This window comes from Lampetra fluviatilis, chromosome 59 (genome assembly GCF_964198595.1).
Source record: "Lampetra fluviatilis chromosome 59, kcLamFluv1.1, whole genome shotgun sequence".
In the NCBI taxonomy this organism is placed as follows: domain Eukaryota; kingdom Metazoa; phylum Chordata; class Hyperoartia; order Petromyzontiformes; family Petromyzontidae; genus Lampetra; species Lampetra fluviatilis.
Window position 1 is genome coordinate 4,359,219 of NC_136333.1, and position 14,575 is coordinate 4,373,793.

Consider the following 14,575-nt stretch of genomic DNA (forward strand, 5'->3'; position numbering starts at 1 on the left):
AAATACTACCCAGGCTCCAACTCTGCTTAGCTTTAAATTTCGATTTAAAGCTTTCGTGACTGCAGGGATTCATCTTCTTGGTTCTTTCGGTAAAGTCACGTAGAAGGAGAATAATAAAATAATAAAACATAATAAAATAATTCTCACGACGTTTCGACCACAACGCAAGCAGCCGTCTTCAAGTGGAGAACAGGTATGTCGATCATTTTTATTTATTTATATTATTATTTCTAATAAATAAATAAAAAGTATATTTTTATTATTATTTACTTTTACCTACGTGCCTTTACCGAAAAAACCTAAGAGTAGGAATCCTTGCAGTCACGAAAGCTTCAAATCTCGATTATAGTAACTACGAAATGTACTGCCGTACACCAATCTCAGTTGCGGTCGTACAGACTACGCTTTGTCGTAAAACCCCATGCCTTGTTCGGAGGAAATCCGCTTTACGGCACCCTGCCAGGCGACCCACGGGCCTAAAGTGACGGTAAGACTCGGTGTATCTTAGTCTCCGACAAAATATAAACGATTACAACATTTACGTTTCTCTCACGCGTAGCAGCTGCGTGGCATTGCAGTCGGAGAGCTTAAGGCTCGCGTCTAACGAGCGAAAGAGTGAGATTTAATGACACAGCTGCGATGCTAAATCTGCTGTTTCACTGTGCGGCCTTGTGTGGGCTCGAGCTTTTATTGCAACCACAGCGGCGGATATTGAATGGATTAGTGGCCGATTATTGATAACTGATTGTAAATTGGTGCGAAATTAACGGGCAGTTAATGCGGGATTGGCATAAATATTCGCGAGGAAAACATTAGCTATCGGATGTTGGCTAACAACATAGTCACGATAAGTTCAATGGACATGGACTGCATGATTAAAGCCTTAAGTGACATTAACGAAGGGTTCGAAATGGGGTTAAAGATATCTATGGGCACAACAAGACTCGCAAAACAAGTGTCGCTAAACGATTGTGCATCGTTGTTATCGTAGGGATACAGCTAGAGACGCTGCGCTAAGAATCCGGCTGCCCGAGTTCGATTCAGAGACAATTGTCTGAACCGGTTCTAGCTTCCCCTAGGTCGACTCGGCCTCAAATTAGTACCAGATACAAAGCAGGCCGGGCGCGGTGCTCACCAACAACCCCTTTGTGTGCTGTGCCGACCTTCATAGCACTTGCCCCAACAGTCTTTGAAGGCTATACGGGGGATCTTTGTCCTTGACACGATGAATTAAGAAACCAGAGAGCGGGTTTTTAGTACTTTTGGGAGGCTGAACCTAATAACGAAACTTTAAATATCAATGTACCTAAAATAAGCACATATTTTAAATGAGGCCATATACTGATTATTATCTGCTTTGACACTTGCATCAGGAAACCTCTGCAGTGCATTGACAAATACATATAAAATGCTGACAAGTAAGCAAAGAAGCAAGGAGAGGGGTACGATTAAAATTACACTTGAGGCAGAAAGAGGAGGAACACGTTGATTGGACAATATACGCAGGTTATTCACATCATTCGAACTGTCAAGAACAAAAGCCAACGTCCACTAGGGAGATGGAGCGATTTTAGTCATTTTATGTATAGAAGCTAGATGGATTCTTGGCTCGTGAGATAGGCATGATATTTTGGTGGCCTTCATCCGGCAGTGGATAGATCATGGGTTAGGAGTACGCTTACTGCTGCTAATTGGCTGTACTATTTTTCCTTATATTTTCCACGTCATCGCCTCCACACATGATCATTGTAACAACGTGTACATTCTTTTTCATTAACCTGGACACCTCTTTCTTTACAGACGTGTGATCACTGAACCGCCAACATGGTAGGAAGTTCATGATGTTTTTGTTTTATCATATAACCGCATTTACACGTACAGTATTTGATTGCTTTGTTGATGGTGGAACAGGTGGTGGTGATCTTGGTGGTTGCTTGATTTGTTTATCAATGTCAGCCTGACATTTTGCCTAACATTTTTTGTTCTCTGTCACTAGTCTCGCAGATATGATTCGAGAACAACAATATTTTCGCCGGAAGGTAAGAAAGAGCACATTTAATTTACGTGGAAACATTTTGCCTTCAGTAATTGGTGGAATCTTCTTTTAACCATATTCGTTAGCAGAAAAAAACATAGACCTGTTTGTGTGTCCCAATACAAATTGCCTCCCTAAGCATACACTAAATACTCAATCAGATGACTTAATAATCAAAGGAACAGAGGCCACTGTGGCCAGTCAGAGCATTAACCTATCCCTCTCTCTGCGTGCTGGAGTAAAGTAAGTGACGGTGGAGGGCGGTGTGCTCGCTGTGTGCAGGCCGGCTCTACCAGGTGGAGTATGCCATGGAGGCCATCGGCCATGCGGGCACCTGCCTGGGCATCCTCGCCACCGATGGTGTGCTGCTGGCGGCGGAGCGGCGCAACACGCACAAGCTGCTGGACGAAGTCTTCTTCTCTGAGAAGATCTACAAGCTCAACGAGTGAGTCGCCCGCAAACCGCTTGTTGTTGTGTTTAGTTTGTTGGCCTTCCTCCGCACCTCCCGATTAGCATGGTTGGCTATGTAAGGCGCGAAATACGTTGATGCAACAGCAACACGAGATTTGGACGAGCGGAAAATGTTATTGTGTGTTGGAGAACTCCTCCTAAACCACTCCACCTAAACCACTCCACCTATGATACGTAGTTTATGCGTATCATTTTATTATTGGTCACGAACCTCATACAATAGCCTGGCACGAGACCTGAGCCCCATTTCACAATTGTGAAACAGAAAGCCACGTGCCATTTGGGGAAGGGTAAGTGCAGGGGTAAGAGGAGCTGTAAGGACCATTGTAACCGTTTTCAAAATCGGTTACCGGTTGTTGCTTAACAACCCTAGTGTATACTGGTGTCTTACGAGGATCAGGAAAGTATCGTGTGTCATTACGTTTCCCCGTCCATGGGATAGTCTGTCTGATAGTTCTGTTGCTGTGATGTAAGTTAACGGTGGGCTTAACACTCTATAACAAGTCTTGGCAGTAGTAAAATGGTTATCATTAAGCATACTTTGTTAGCTGTTTCACGTGGAGCATATATTTGCTTATGTTGTTGATTTTTCTTTGTTTATCAGGGACATGGCGTGCAGCGTCGCAGGGATCACGTCTGACGCCAACGTCCTCACAAACGAACTCAGGGTAATCGCACAAAGGTAACTCCTCCGCTCTTGTCTAATATTTAGGCAACCCCCATTCTTTCGCGCATCATGTCTTAATATTTTATATCTTCATATTTTTTTTTATCAAATTAGGTATTCTCAACGTCAAGTGGTCATCATGGCCAATTCTGTTTGTGCCACCATACCTCAACATGGCTTTGTTCGTCTAGATTCCATAGTTGGTTGAAAGTCGCCACCCAACCATCAACAAACTATACTACAGTCTCATCCCCACCACAATATGTATTTATGTTTTATAATTGTTGAAACATTGTTCAAGAGACCATTCTTAATTGAATCGCTACCGCCATCTGGCTCTAGGTCTTCCTTTTAGTGGCCAACCTCTTGGTGGTTATTCCTGGAACTATTCACAAAGTGGCCTGCCAGCATTAGTGCAAATAAATAACATTTGTCTTTCACAATATCTTCAGCTGTATGGGTGAGGACATATTTTCGTGAAATTGCGATTCCCTTTGAAAAGCGAGTTAATGATAATTGTGTTTGTTTCGCGAATCCCACAGGTATCTGTTTCAGTACCAAGAGCCGATCCCTTGCGAGCAGCTGGTCACAACACTCTGCGATATCAAACAAGCCTACACACAGTTCGGAGGTATGGCATGCCAAAGGCAATGGAGCAGATCCACTTCAAATCCTGTTGCATACATCAACATCAGAGAGGCTACTATCGAGAGGGGGCCGTTTGGTGCATCCAGCTCGCTTGGGCAGGAAACCACAGACAAGCTGGAAGGCAGCTAGAAACTGCAGCCAATAATTTCCCAAGATCTGGTCTGTTAGTAGGGGGGATACTTGCTATGTCAATTGAATACTTTTTTTAATTTGGACCATGACACTGGTACACATTGGCCTATTCTTGTGAAAGACGTCATGTGATCGTAAATGTTCACTGTCAATGAAGCAGATGGCATGTAGTATTGTATATGGTTATTACACCCGCAGTATTATTCAGGGCAGCCGCTGAATTCAAACCACGAACCTCTGAAACAAGCGGCGAACGCGGTATTGGCTGCGTCACCGCCATGATGCATATGAAATGATGAAAATGTCGAATGTCACCCCAAATGCTTGCGTTTCCTCCCAGTCTCATCAGATCAGGCACATTCCTGGTGATTGTTGTGAAATGATGAAAATGTCGAATGTCACCCCAAATGCTTGCGTTTCCTCCCAGTCTCATCAGATCAGGCACATTCCTGGTGATTGTTGTGCGCAACGATGGTGTGTGAATCGCTGGGTAATTGTGATCTGAAACATTGTGTTTTTCCTGCGAAGGCAAGCGGCCGTTTGGCGTTTCCATCCTCTACATGGGCTGGGACAAGCACTACGGCTACCAGCTCTATCAGAGTGACCCCAGCGGAAACTATGGAGGCTGGAAGGCCACCTGCATCGGCAACAACAGCGCGGTCAGTGTGGCACCCCTGTCAAACGTGTCAACGCTTAGTCTGCGCAAAACATCATTCTTCCACCTCCCACTCACAATATTGTCTCCATTCGACATCATCGTCAGTGCTGTACCCCCGGCTTGCATGCTTGGCAACTCAAGAGGAGGCGATCGTGTTAAGACTTCAGTTGTTAATTAGTTGTGCTGTCGACATCATGCAATTAATTAAAGTTCAAAGTTTATTTTCTTTAACAAGGTAATAGAATCGGAGAGATCAGGATAGAGTGTAATTTGCAAGAGTGGTCTCTGTCACCAACATGACAAAAGCAAAATAAATTAAAATCATAACAAAAACAACTGCATCATATGATGAGGAATTGAAGATACAGCAAACGTAATTCCCTGCAGCGCAAATCGACTCTGGCAGATCATCTCCGGGTTGAACAGAGAACAAAGTACGCAACTACGCTGCGGAAATATTAAACAGATATAAGGTGACTATTATACTCATGAGTAAACAAACGATATATACGTCAAAGACATCCGTTACGAACCCTCCAGCTATCATCAGCCATGTTTTTGTCGCCTTCAATAGCTGTCCATTGTGCACGTATTATCACGTTTTTTCCAGTTGTGTCCCTCCAACCAATGTCACCAATTGTTTACCGAACTTGCAGCCCGTGTTATATGTTTCGCTAAGGTCACATACTTTCACGGGCAGTATGAAATCAAGTCACGGCCTTTGTGCAATGAAGTTGCATGGTGCATCAAATGAAGCAGCAGGACGCATCTGGCCCATGGACCATAGGTTCCCCACCTCTGGTCTAACGTGAGCTGTCTGTTCCCCCGCCACTCAACCTGTTGCAGGCATCCGTGTCGATGCTGAAGCAGGAATACAAGGAAGGAGATATGACCCTCCAGTCTGCTCTGGCTCTGGCTATCAAAGTACTCAACAAGACCATGGACGTCAGCAAGCTCACGGCCGAAAAAGGCACGCGTTCTTCATTCGTTTTCGTTAATCTTTTCCCCCAGTGTCATTCTCATTGTGCCATTGGCCTAGCGTTGTCACAAGACAAAATTGATTTCCGCTTTACGACACGTACAATTTGGATTGACGTAGTGTATACATTCGACCGCATCGCAAGATGCTGTTTCAGAAAAAGTGGGCGTACCGAGGATAAAGGGAAAGGTTTTCAGCTTGGCCCTGAACAGCCACAAGGAGTCAACATCTCCAAAGGCTATGGAACGTCAGTTCCAGACCATATGACTCAATTGGGATGACACACAGCAACCAGACAGCAATCATCGCCCCCTACTGGTAGACATACTTAATTGCAGGCTATAGTGCTAAATCATCTTGTCCACGGAGGGACAGATGTTTCTGGGGATGCTCCTTTCAAATTTGTTAAGTAGAGATGCGATGTAAGTCGCGTGTAAAGCACTATGAGACGCCCTGGCATGAAGTAAGGTGGCTCCAGAGTGTGCGTGGAGGGGAGTAGTGTGAGATAAGAGGTAGGAGAGTGCGTGGAGGATCTGGAAAATGGTGAGTGCGATTTTTTAATTGATCAAGGATTGCGTTATGAGCCAAGTGGGGGGACAAGAGTATTGGGGTGATGTCTCGTTTACAGGAGCAGGTAAAGCATCTAGTCGTGGAAAATAAATCTGGGTGGCTGCTGGTCACTGCCTTGCCAAGTAATCCCATGTGGAATACCAGGTTTCCAGGAAGGTGGTACTAAGTCGTTAAGAAAATGCACATTGTAATTACGTAATCATATTGCGTCTTTAACTTGTGCTTGCCTTCGTTTCCCTCTGCAGTTGAGATCGCCACCCTGACTCGGGAGAACGGCATAACCAAAATCAAGGTTCTCAAGCAGAAGGAGGTGGAGGCCCTCGTCAAGAAACACGAGGAGGAGGAGGCCAAAGCCGAGAAAGAGAAGAAGGAGAAGGAACAGAAGGAGAAGGAGGGGAAGAGTAGCTAGAGAACGCGTATGCGTGCAAATTCCCACGGTGTCGCCACTGAAGCACAGAATGTCCTCAAAGAACCAGGCTAATTCAGCGGCGTGCTGGGGTTGCCCCAGTATATAAATGCGTTTTCTTATTAAACAAAAAAATCCCTGTTATTTTCATGAAGACCAAATCGCTCCCAATGTACAGCTGGTAAAGATTTATATTGCTGTTTATGTGAAAGAACGCAATATAAAAGAAAAGGGGGATAAAAAAAACGACACTGAAACCCCACTAAAAAGTCACGATCAATTTCGGCACACAGTAATCCGTTGTCACTGCAGTAGTTGCCGTACGAAACGCCGGCAGCGGACTGGGACCGTGCCGGTGCGTGATGCTTGCACTCAGCATGGTGGCGCAGCATCGGGAGTGTGATTATGTCAACCCCGTTTGCAGGAAATCAGTTCAAAAGCAACTGTGTCTTCACATGAGAAATCGAACAATATTGCACAAACAAGTCAATGTTAACGATTTAATTCCTTGGAGTATAACATCGGCTCTAGCTGATCATTAGTGGAACATTGGTGTTCACTTGGAGCGAAATGTCGTCCTGCGTGCCAAACAACACGCGGCACGACCCGGGAACTGACCGGCGAGCCGTGCAGCACAACCAACCCTACGCAGTTGCATTTGTGGATTTGTGTTTTAACTTTTTGGGTCAAATTTTGGGGGGGGCGGCAGTGGTGGGGGAGGGGCGTTGCGGGCTCGGGAGCAGGTGAAAATAAGGAGACGAACCTTTCTGGAATGGCCGTGCCTGCCTCGTCCCAAAAGGTAGAGTTTTTTGCGCTTCTTTGACTTCGAAGTGTGTGCCCAGATGCAGTTGGCTTTAATTAAGGTTCATTGTTGACTCGATGTGTTGTCCCGTTCCAGCCAATAAAAGTGAGATGGTGATGTCACAGACTTTTGATGTGCCCTTCAATAGGTCTACTCACTGAATTGTTTCTGGATTGCAAGTCAATTGTGCAAAACATTTCACCACTGTGGCAGTTAAAATGTTAACGTGTTGTGTAGAATTCTCCAGATATTAATATGTGTGGAAAACTGGTATTAATCCGTAAACAAAAATTATTCAGTTACCAGATATGCAAAAACAAACATTTAACCCTTTTAGGAACAATGGAAAACCAACTTAATGGTCGAAGGGTGTCCCAAAACTTGAGACAAAGCAACAGTAAAAGGACCTGGCTCCGGCACCCCCTTCGTGTATATTTGAAGACAAAAGGAAATTTTAAAGTGCCGCAGCGATGGCTCTAGGCATGAGCACAGGAATAGGGTGCCAAGTAGCTCAATGGACCCAGGATTCATAAAAGTTACGAGTGAAGCATAGCTCAAATTCTGCCTACATCTCTCAACACGTCCATCACCTCTGCATCTTCTCTCATCTTATATTTCCAAGTGTCATTGACATGTATCTCATCTCGCTACATCTCTTATGTGATCTCACTCAAGAGTATACATTTAAAGGGGGGGCCTGCAAAAATAACGTCTGCTTAGCCCCCGAGTGGGCGACTACCACAACCCGTCATGCATATGCATGATTTTTCTTACTCAGCCTTGAGTGTTTGAAAGTTGACGGAAACTGACAGCAGTGGATAGGTAACTCCACACCAACGCGTCTCGAACTCCTTACGACCCACCGCTACTGTACGTCACTATGTTTGCCACGCGTCTCCTCTTCACCACACTCGGTGTTTTGAATTATAGCTATGCACAGGGTGGCCCAAAAGTCAGGACACAGGGTGATTTCATTTATCTTAATGCTGGCATTAACACTTTTATTTTCTTAATTAAATGTGTTGTCTATTATGAATATCTTATGTTTCTTCTAACTGTGGGGTCACCTCAAATCCATCATTTACAAGACTCGACCAAAAACCCAGAATGAATTGAGACGGAACTATTGATGAATGTTAAAAAATTACAGCTGAACTCTCAAAAAAAAAGTTAATTCCCAAACCAATTCATGTTTCTGGAAATGTTAATTTAAGTCAGTTTGAACATGTGTTAATATGGATTAAATATCCCTATGTGATTTGTTAAAATAAACAATTAACATGTGTGTCTTGATATTCGGGCCACCCTGTATATTCCAACGGCGTCATTTGCGGTGTGATTTTTATTTTATTTTGGCAAATTTGGACCACTCCTGCGAATGACGTTTCCAAATCTTTAACATCCACCGTGAGCGAAATAGTAGACTTCGTAAAGTGTTTAGTTAATACGCACTATAGTATTCATCAGAGCAGCCCGCTGGATCCGAACCAAGAACCTCTGCAACAAGCGGCGAATGTTGCCGCGATAGCTGGGTTACGCCGCCGCCCTACAAAGAGGGGCTCGCTGCTCATCGATCGGAGATGGCAAAGGAATTGACGGCTGGCAAAGGAATGGTTCTGCGATCGGCAAACTCACTACGCAGTTGGGCGGGCTAAACCCCAGGTGCAAACCTCCAGTGCAAATAAATTGTGACGAGTCCCAGTGCAGGGCTGACGTTCTCCATGCCTCTTGAACTCATCAGCACGGGGTAACTGGATGATAAACGAATTAGCCGGGTGTGAGGTTTCACCGACAGCTGACATTACCACTGCTATGTTGTTCTACAAGAAACCTAACTCTGGAAATGCCGGTGACCTGTAATACAACCTTTTTTTAAACGTGGGGTACGCCCTTGAATGTTGTACGTTGCGTTTACGCCCTGCTCATTGTTGTATCGACTTGCTGGGCTGAGTTCGTGGGTCGTTGCGACGCCGAGCGACGGTGGCTGCGCCGCACGTAGCTGCCTGTGATCCAGCGCTGGTGTGGATGCGGCAGCAGCGGCAGCGAGGGTTGGTGAATCACGCACAGATGTCGTGAAACTCCCTTCCCGTGGGCGTCGAGGAGGGGTCCGTACACTGGCTGACCAGGGGAATGCAGTCGAGCAAAATGTGAATGTCCATCTGTTCCATCTTCCATTCTCGTGGGTATCGAGGCGGAACAGCACATGTGGACCAGTCTGTTCCATCTGTATGGGATATAGTGTTGCCCCCATGCACGCATGGGGTTTTTTCCGGATGTTCCGGTGTCATTAATTGGCCGATAACACCGTAATATATAGAGGCTCGCAGAGCTCACCGCCTGGCTGCTGCTTTTCCCACTCGTCTGTGGTTGTCTTTTCGAGAGCGAGCGAGTTGACATTATTATTTACGTACCCGGCAACGCGAGTTTGATTCCCGTCCACGGCTAGTTACACGTTAACCTTCACCTCTTATTATCACGGTTGGCTGCGTATGGTACGAAAGAAGTTCAACACATACATCTAAACCAGTCCTCAGCCACCCTTCCCCCAATACACACTGGCCAGCGTGGTGAAGTATGGTGAAACAGCCACCTACCTGCAACACGGTGTGGGGAGGCCTTCATCCAGCAGTGGATTAAAAATAATTGACTTTGCATCAGTCAGCTGGAGGTCACGCGGGATGATGCGCAGAGCAGTGGTGCTTCTGGCAGTCACGCACAACGTGCAGTGGCATTAAGCGCAATTCGCCTTGCGGGAAAATACTCAGCAAATCAAACACGCCGAGAAAATGCTTTGAAACAGACATTGGGTGTTGACTCTCTGATGTACAATTACACAGGCACCTCCATGCCAATGTTGAGGTCTGCTCGCCACAACGAGGGGGCTTCGGGAGAGAGAGTTCGTGTAGTTGTGCTGTCCCCCCTCCTCCGGTGAAGGAGCGCAGACGCAGTGGTTTACCAAACGGTCCGTAGGGCTCACTGCTTATCAGAGATGGCAAAGTCATTTATTTTTGGCAAATGAAGCCTCTGAGATCACCAACCCAGGCTCAGTCTTCAGCACGGACATCGTGTATACCCCCACGCCCCCCCCCACCACGCCGCTGGACCATGTCCTGTGCGATGCTCGTCTCGAGTCAAAGGGCCCGCACGATATTTAACCGCGGACACCACTGCTCACCTCGTAGGGCATCCGCCGTGTATGTTTGGACAGGTCAGTGTCAGCAGGTGACCTTTCAAAGGGCGCGTGTACGGCCTGCAGGGCTGGAAATGCTAAACCCAGGGGCTCTCTCAACCCCACTGACACAGGTGTCAAACATTTCAGATTTACGGCTCACCTGATATTTTGGAGTGACTTTTACAAATGTGCATATCTTTGCGTGCGTGTCAGAGGCAATGGACGGCGTCTTAATGCTTCGGACGTTCTGCTACGAACCCGCCGATCCGAGTTCGATTCCTGCGCACGACCAACACCGGTGACGATTATCTGAATCGGTCCTGGGCCTCCCCGAGGTCAACTCAGCCTGAAATGGGCAACCTGGTGCGGTGTGTAAAAACCGCCACTAGGGAGACAAAGGCGGCCGGGCGTGGTGCTGGCCACCCACCCCCTCGTAAGCCATATCGGCCTGCATAGGTGCCCGCTAACAGCACTTTCCCCTCCAGTCTATTTTAGGCTAAACGGAGGATTTTTGTCAGAGGCAAAGAACGGAAGAATGGCTTGTACGTTCTGCTATTAACCTGGTGACCTGAGATTGATTCGCGGTCATGGCTGACATCTTGTGCTGGGTCACTCCGAGGTCGACTCAGCCTTACATTAGAACCTGGCGCTTGTTTTTGTAAATGCATCAAAGGCGACGACTGGGCGTGGTGTTGGTCACGCAACGCCCTCGAGTGCCGGTCCGGCCTTAATAGGCGCTCGCGAACAGCCCTTGCCCCAAGTGTGCACAGCTACGCAGGACAGTGTTTTTGTGTGCCTGGGTGTGTGTGTACATCAATCCGAGTTGCCCAATGTTTGGCGTTTCTTTGTGGCCATGGCCCTGAAAAAGGAAAAGTGGGGGGAGGGGGGGGATAGCTTTGTTTGTAAAGTTCACAAAATACAAATACCACCAACCTCCCTATTCTCCACCGTGGGTTAATTGCAAAGCGTGGGCGGTGGGAGTAAAGAGTGGGTGTTGTGTTGTCCAGGGTTTCTCAAACATCGCCCCTTTGACACCACCGTGGAGGTTGACATCTCTTTCTTTGTTTGTGGTTTTCCCAAAATGTTATCGGGTATCACGTGACACGAATAATCCAATCGGATTTCTTGCAGAGGAGTGCAAGCCTTCGTGTCAGAGAAGAGCCCGAGGAAGTGGACATCACAGAGCTTCTTATTCAGTTTCATTTATTTGGTATAGCCCTGTGAGCCATTCGGCTCTTGAATCGGGTGCAACCGCAACAAACAAAAAGCATGAACAAGAAAACATCTTAAAGTGACTATGCTCAAACAGAAAAATCCAGGAAAAAACTGCAAAATCTTCCAGAAAAAGCACCGTACACCAACGCTGCGTGCAAAAATCCCAGTGGGATGCAAGTCAAATAACAACAACCACAAGACAACTTAGATTAAAGCCATTAGTCTAACACCGTACTACAACAAACAAACATGGCCAAACCAAAAACACTTTTCGAAATCACCACCATGTTAATCAAATAAATATTTAAATTCTGAGAGCTGTAATTTAAGCAAAATTAAGTACACAGCACTGTATGATCAAATTTTACGTGGTTTTATTTTGTATGTGCAGTCGTTGGAGACCGGGCTAAGATCATGAACTCACCACACTTGAGAACTAGGTTTAATCGCAACTCAATCTATGTGAGTCTATGGGTCTCTATCTGACTCAGTGGGTTGCTATGTAACCCAATGGGTCTCTATGCAAGTCATTGGTGACTCGACTCAGACCATTAACTCACAACAATTGAGAACCAGGTTTAACCACGGGCGGCTGGAACACGGATTCGAACCCAGGTTTGCAATGGTGCTGGCTCAGCGTCTAAGCGTCTCTGACCTCTGACACACCTGCCGCATTTTTGTTTTAACTATTAACGTGCACCTGCTCTTCGCGAAGTGAACACGTCATTCTGAGTGGTGTATGTCTACAAGTAACCATAGCGCCTATAACTAAACAACATCACAGTCTGTTGGCGAGCATGATAAGAACGTGCGTGGAGGAGGACGTCGTATTATAGACAAAACGTTTTTTAGGGCGGGAATTTAAGACAAAAATGACACGGTACAATTATTACATGTCTAGCCAAAGGTCAGCGAATGGCTTAGGGGCGAAATCTAAACGCAGACGATGGTGGTAATGAGACCGTAAGATAGGTCACTTGAAGGATGTGTTGACTTTAACAAGGGGAAGACCTAAAGTGGTGGAGCGGTAGTTCCCGTGATCCGAGTTCGATCCCCGCTCATGGACAACACCAGCGGCGATTATCCGAACTGGTCCTGACTCAGCCATAGATTATCAACTGCGATGTGTAAACATAAACTAGGGAGACAAAGGCGGCCGGGCATGTACTGGACACCCACCCCCTCGTGTGTCGTGCCGCCCTTCAAAGTTGCTCGCTAACAGCACTTGCCCCAACAGTCGGTTGAAGGCTCGGCGGGGCGTCTATGTCTTTGGTAGGGTTGCCACCTGTTCAGGTTTTCCCAGGATCATCCTCTTTTTGGTGACGCAGCTGCAGTCGTGGGAAATTCGTCAGTCTTCCCGCCACATTACAAGTCTCATATTTTGTCAATTGTCGAATAATACAGCACGCAAGACCAATGCGTCAACGTGCAGTTCTACCCTCTGCTGCTTTTGTGAGATATTTTCACCATATCACAATAATAATTTACTTATTTATCCAGGAAAATCACACTGAGCAATGTTACTTTTTTTCAGGAGGATCCCGCTTGCTGGTTCATTTGGTTTTATTTTAAGATGGGGTTTTCCTCCCATACAATTAATGATGAGTGTTTATTCTACAAGTGTGAGGAAAATCGGATGGAAACATATGGAGACAAATTTTTATTTAAAGCTTTCGTGACTGCAGGGATTCATATTCTTGGTTCTTTCGGTAAAGTCACGTAGAAGGGAAACAATAAAAAAAAATTGCTTTAGATTTGTATTATTTTATTGTTTCCCTTCTACGTGACTTTACCGAAAGAACCAAGAAAGATGTAGATAAGTTCACTTGCCGCATTGCCGTTTGGCGAGCCGGGGGTACGACACCTCGACACCAAAATGGAAGGGAGTTTCACAATATTTGTGCGGTTGATCCATCAATCCTCGCTGTGATCCACAGCTCTGGCTTAGAAGCCACGTGCATCGTAGCCACCACTCACCTACAGACATTTGTTTGTGCAACCTTGCGGTGGCAACTCTATAGGTGGGGGAGGTGATGACAAGACTGCAGGAGTGGTCCTTGCATGGAGAAGACTTTACGGCGTGTGGTCAGGCAGCGTGAGCGATGACGGTGGTGGTTTTTGTTTGTTTATGTTTCACAAGGGCCCTGCTTTAATAATAAATAAAAAAAATCTGCCACATTTGTTGCTGATATTTGAGGTTTGAACAAAAATGAACATCTCAGATTTCAGCAACAAGGGTCATCAGTCATAACCTATCCACCGCTGGATGAACGTGTCAAGCAATTACTGTCTTGAAAGGCACAATTTCCGATGTATCTCTGATCTCAGTAAGCAGATGTCATCGCAATTTCTCCGTGGTGGACGTGACACCTACCCGTTTACGTTTGATGAAATCAAGAGTTTCAGGTGACCGAGGGTCGTGTTTCAGGCTGCATTGCCAACAGGAGACAAGTGACCATACTTCACCAAGCAGTCAATTTGGGGTTTGGCAAGATACACCAGCTGACAAGGGGGGAGTGGCGTCACTCACTCAGGTGGAGTCGTGGTCTCCAGTGCCCCCTACAGACCACCCCCTTGCTGGTCATGCAGCTGGGTGTAAAGTGGGGGTGGGGAAATGTTTTCTTACTGAGGGCCGATTTGGATCTTCAAAATAACTTGTCTTATTTATAAATACACTTGTTAACCCAGAATAGCGTCACTGAGTCTCTTTTTCAGGAGTGTCCTGCCAAGTTTTAGCAATATTGCGATAGTAATCCCAATTGAGCAATGTGCATGTAATGTTTGCACCAACAGGATGTCCGTCTTGGCCAAAACTATCGT

General features: G+C 46.0%; 1 protein-coding gene across 1 annotated transcript; it reads left to right on the forward strand.

Moving 5' to 3' along the window:
* The first annotated feature begins 411 nt into the window (after positions 1-411).
* Positions 412-7,490, forward strand: PSMA4 (proteasome 20S subunit alpha 4). The gene is made up of 9 exons (XM_078880911.1): positions 412-487; positions 1,801-1,827; positions 1,997-2,039; positions 2,318-2,480; positions 3,111-3,188; positions 3,716-3,804; positions 4,482-4,612; positions 5,458-5,581; positions 6,406-7,490. Exons 2-9 carry the CDS (start codon positions 1,825-1,827, stop codon positions 6,567-6,569), a joined length of 795 nt encoding a protein of 264 aa, XP_078737037.1. The 5' UTR covers positions 412-487; positions 1,801-1,824; the 3' UTR covers positions 6,570-7,490.
* Positions 7,491-14,575: the final 7,085 nt, after the last annotated feature.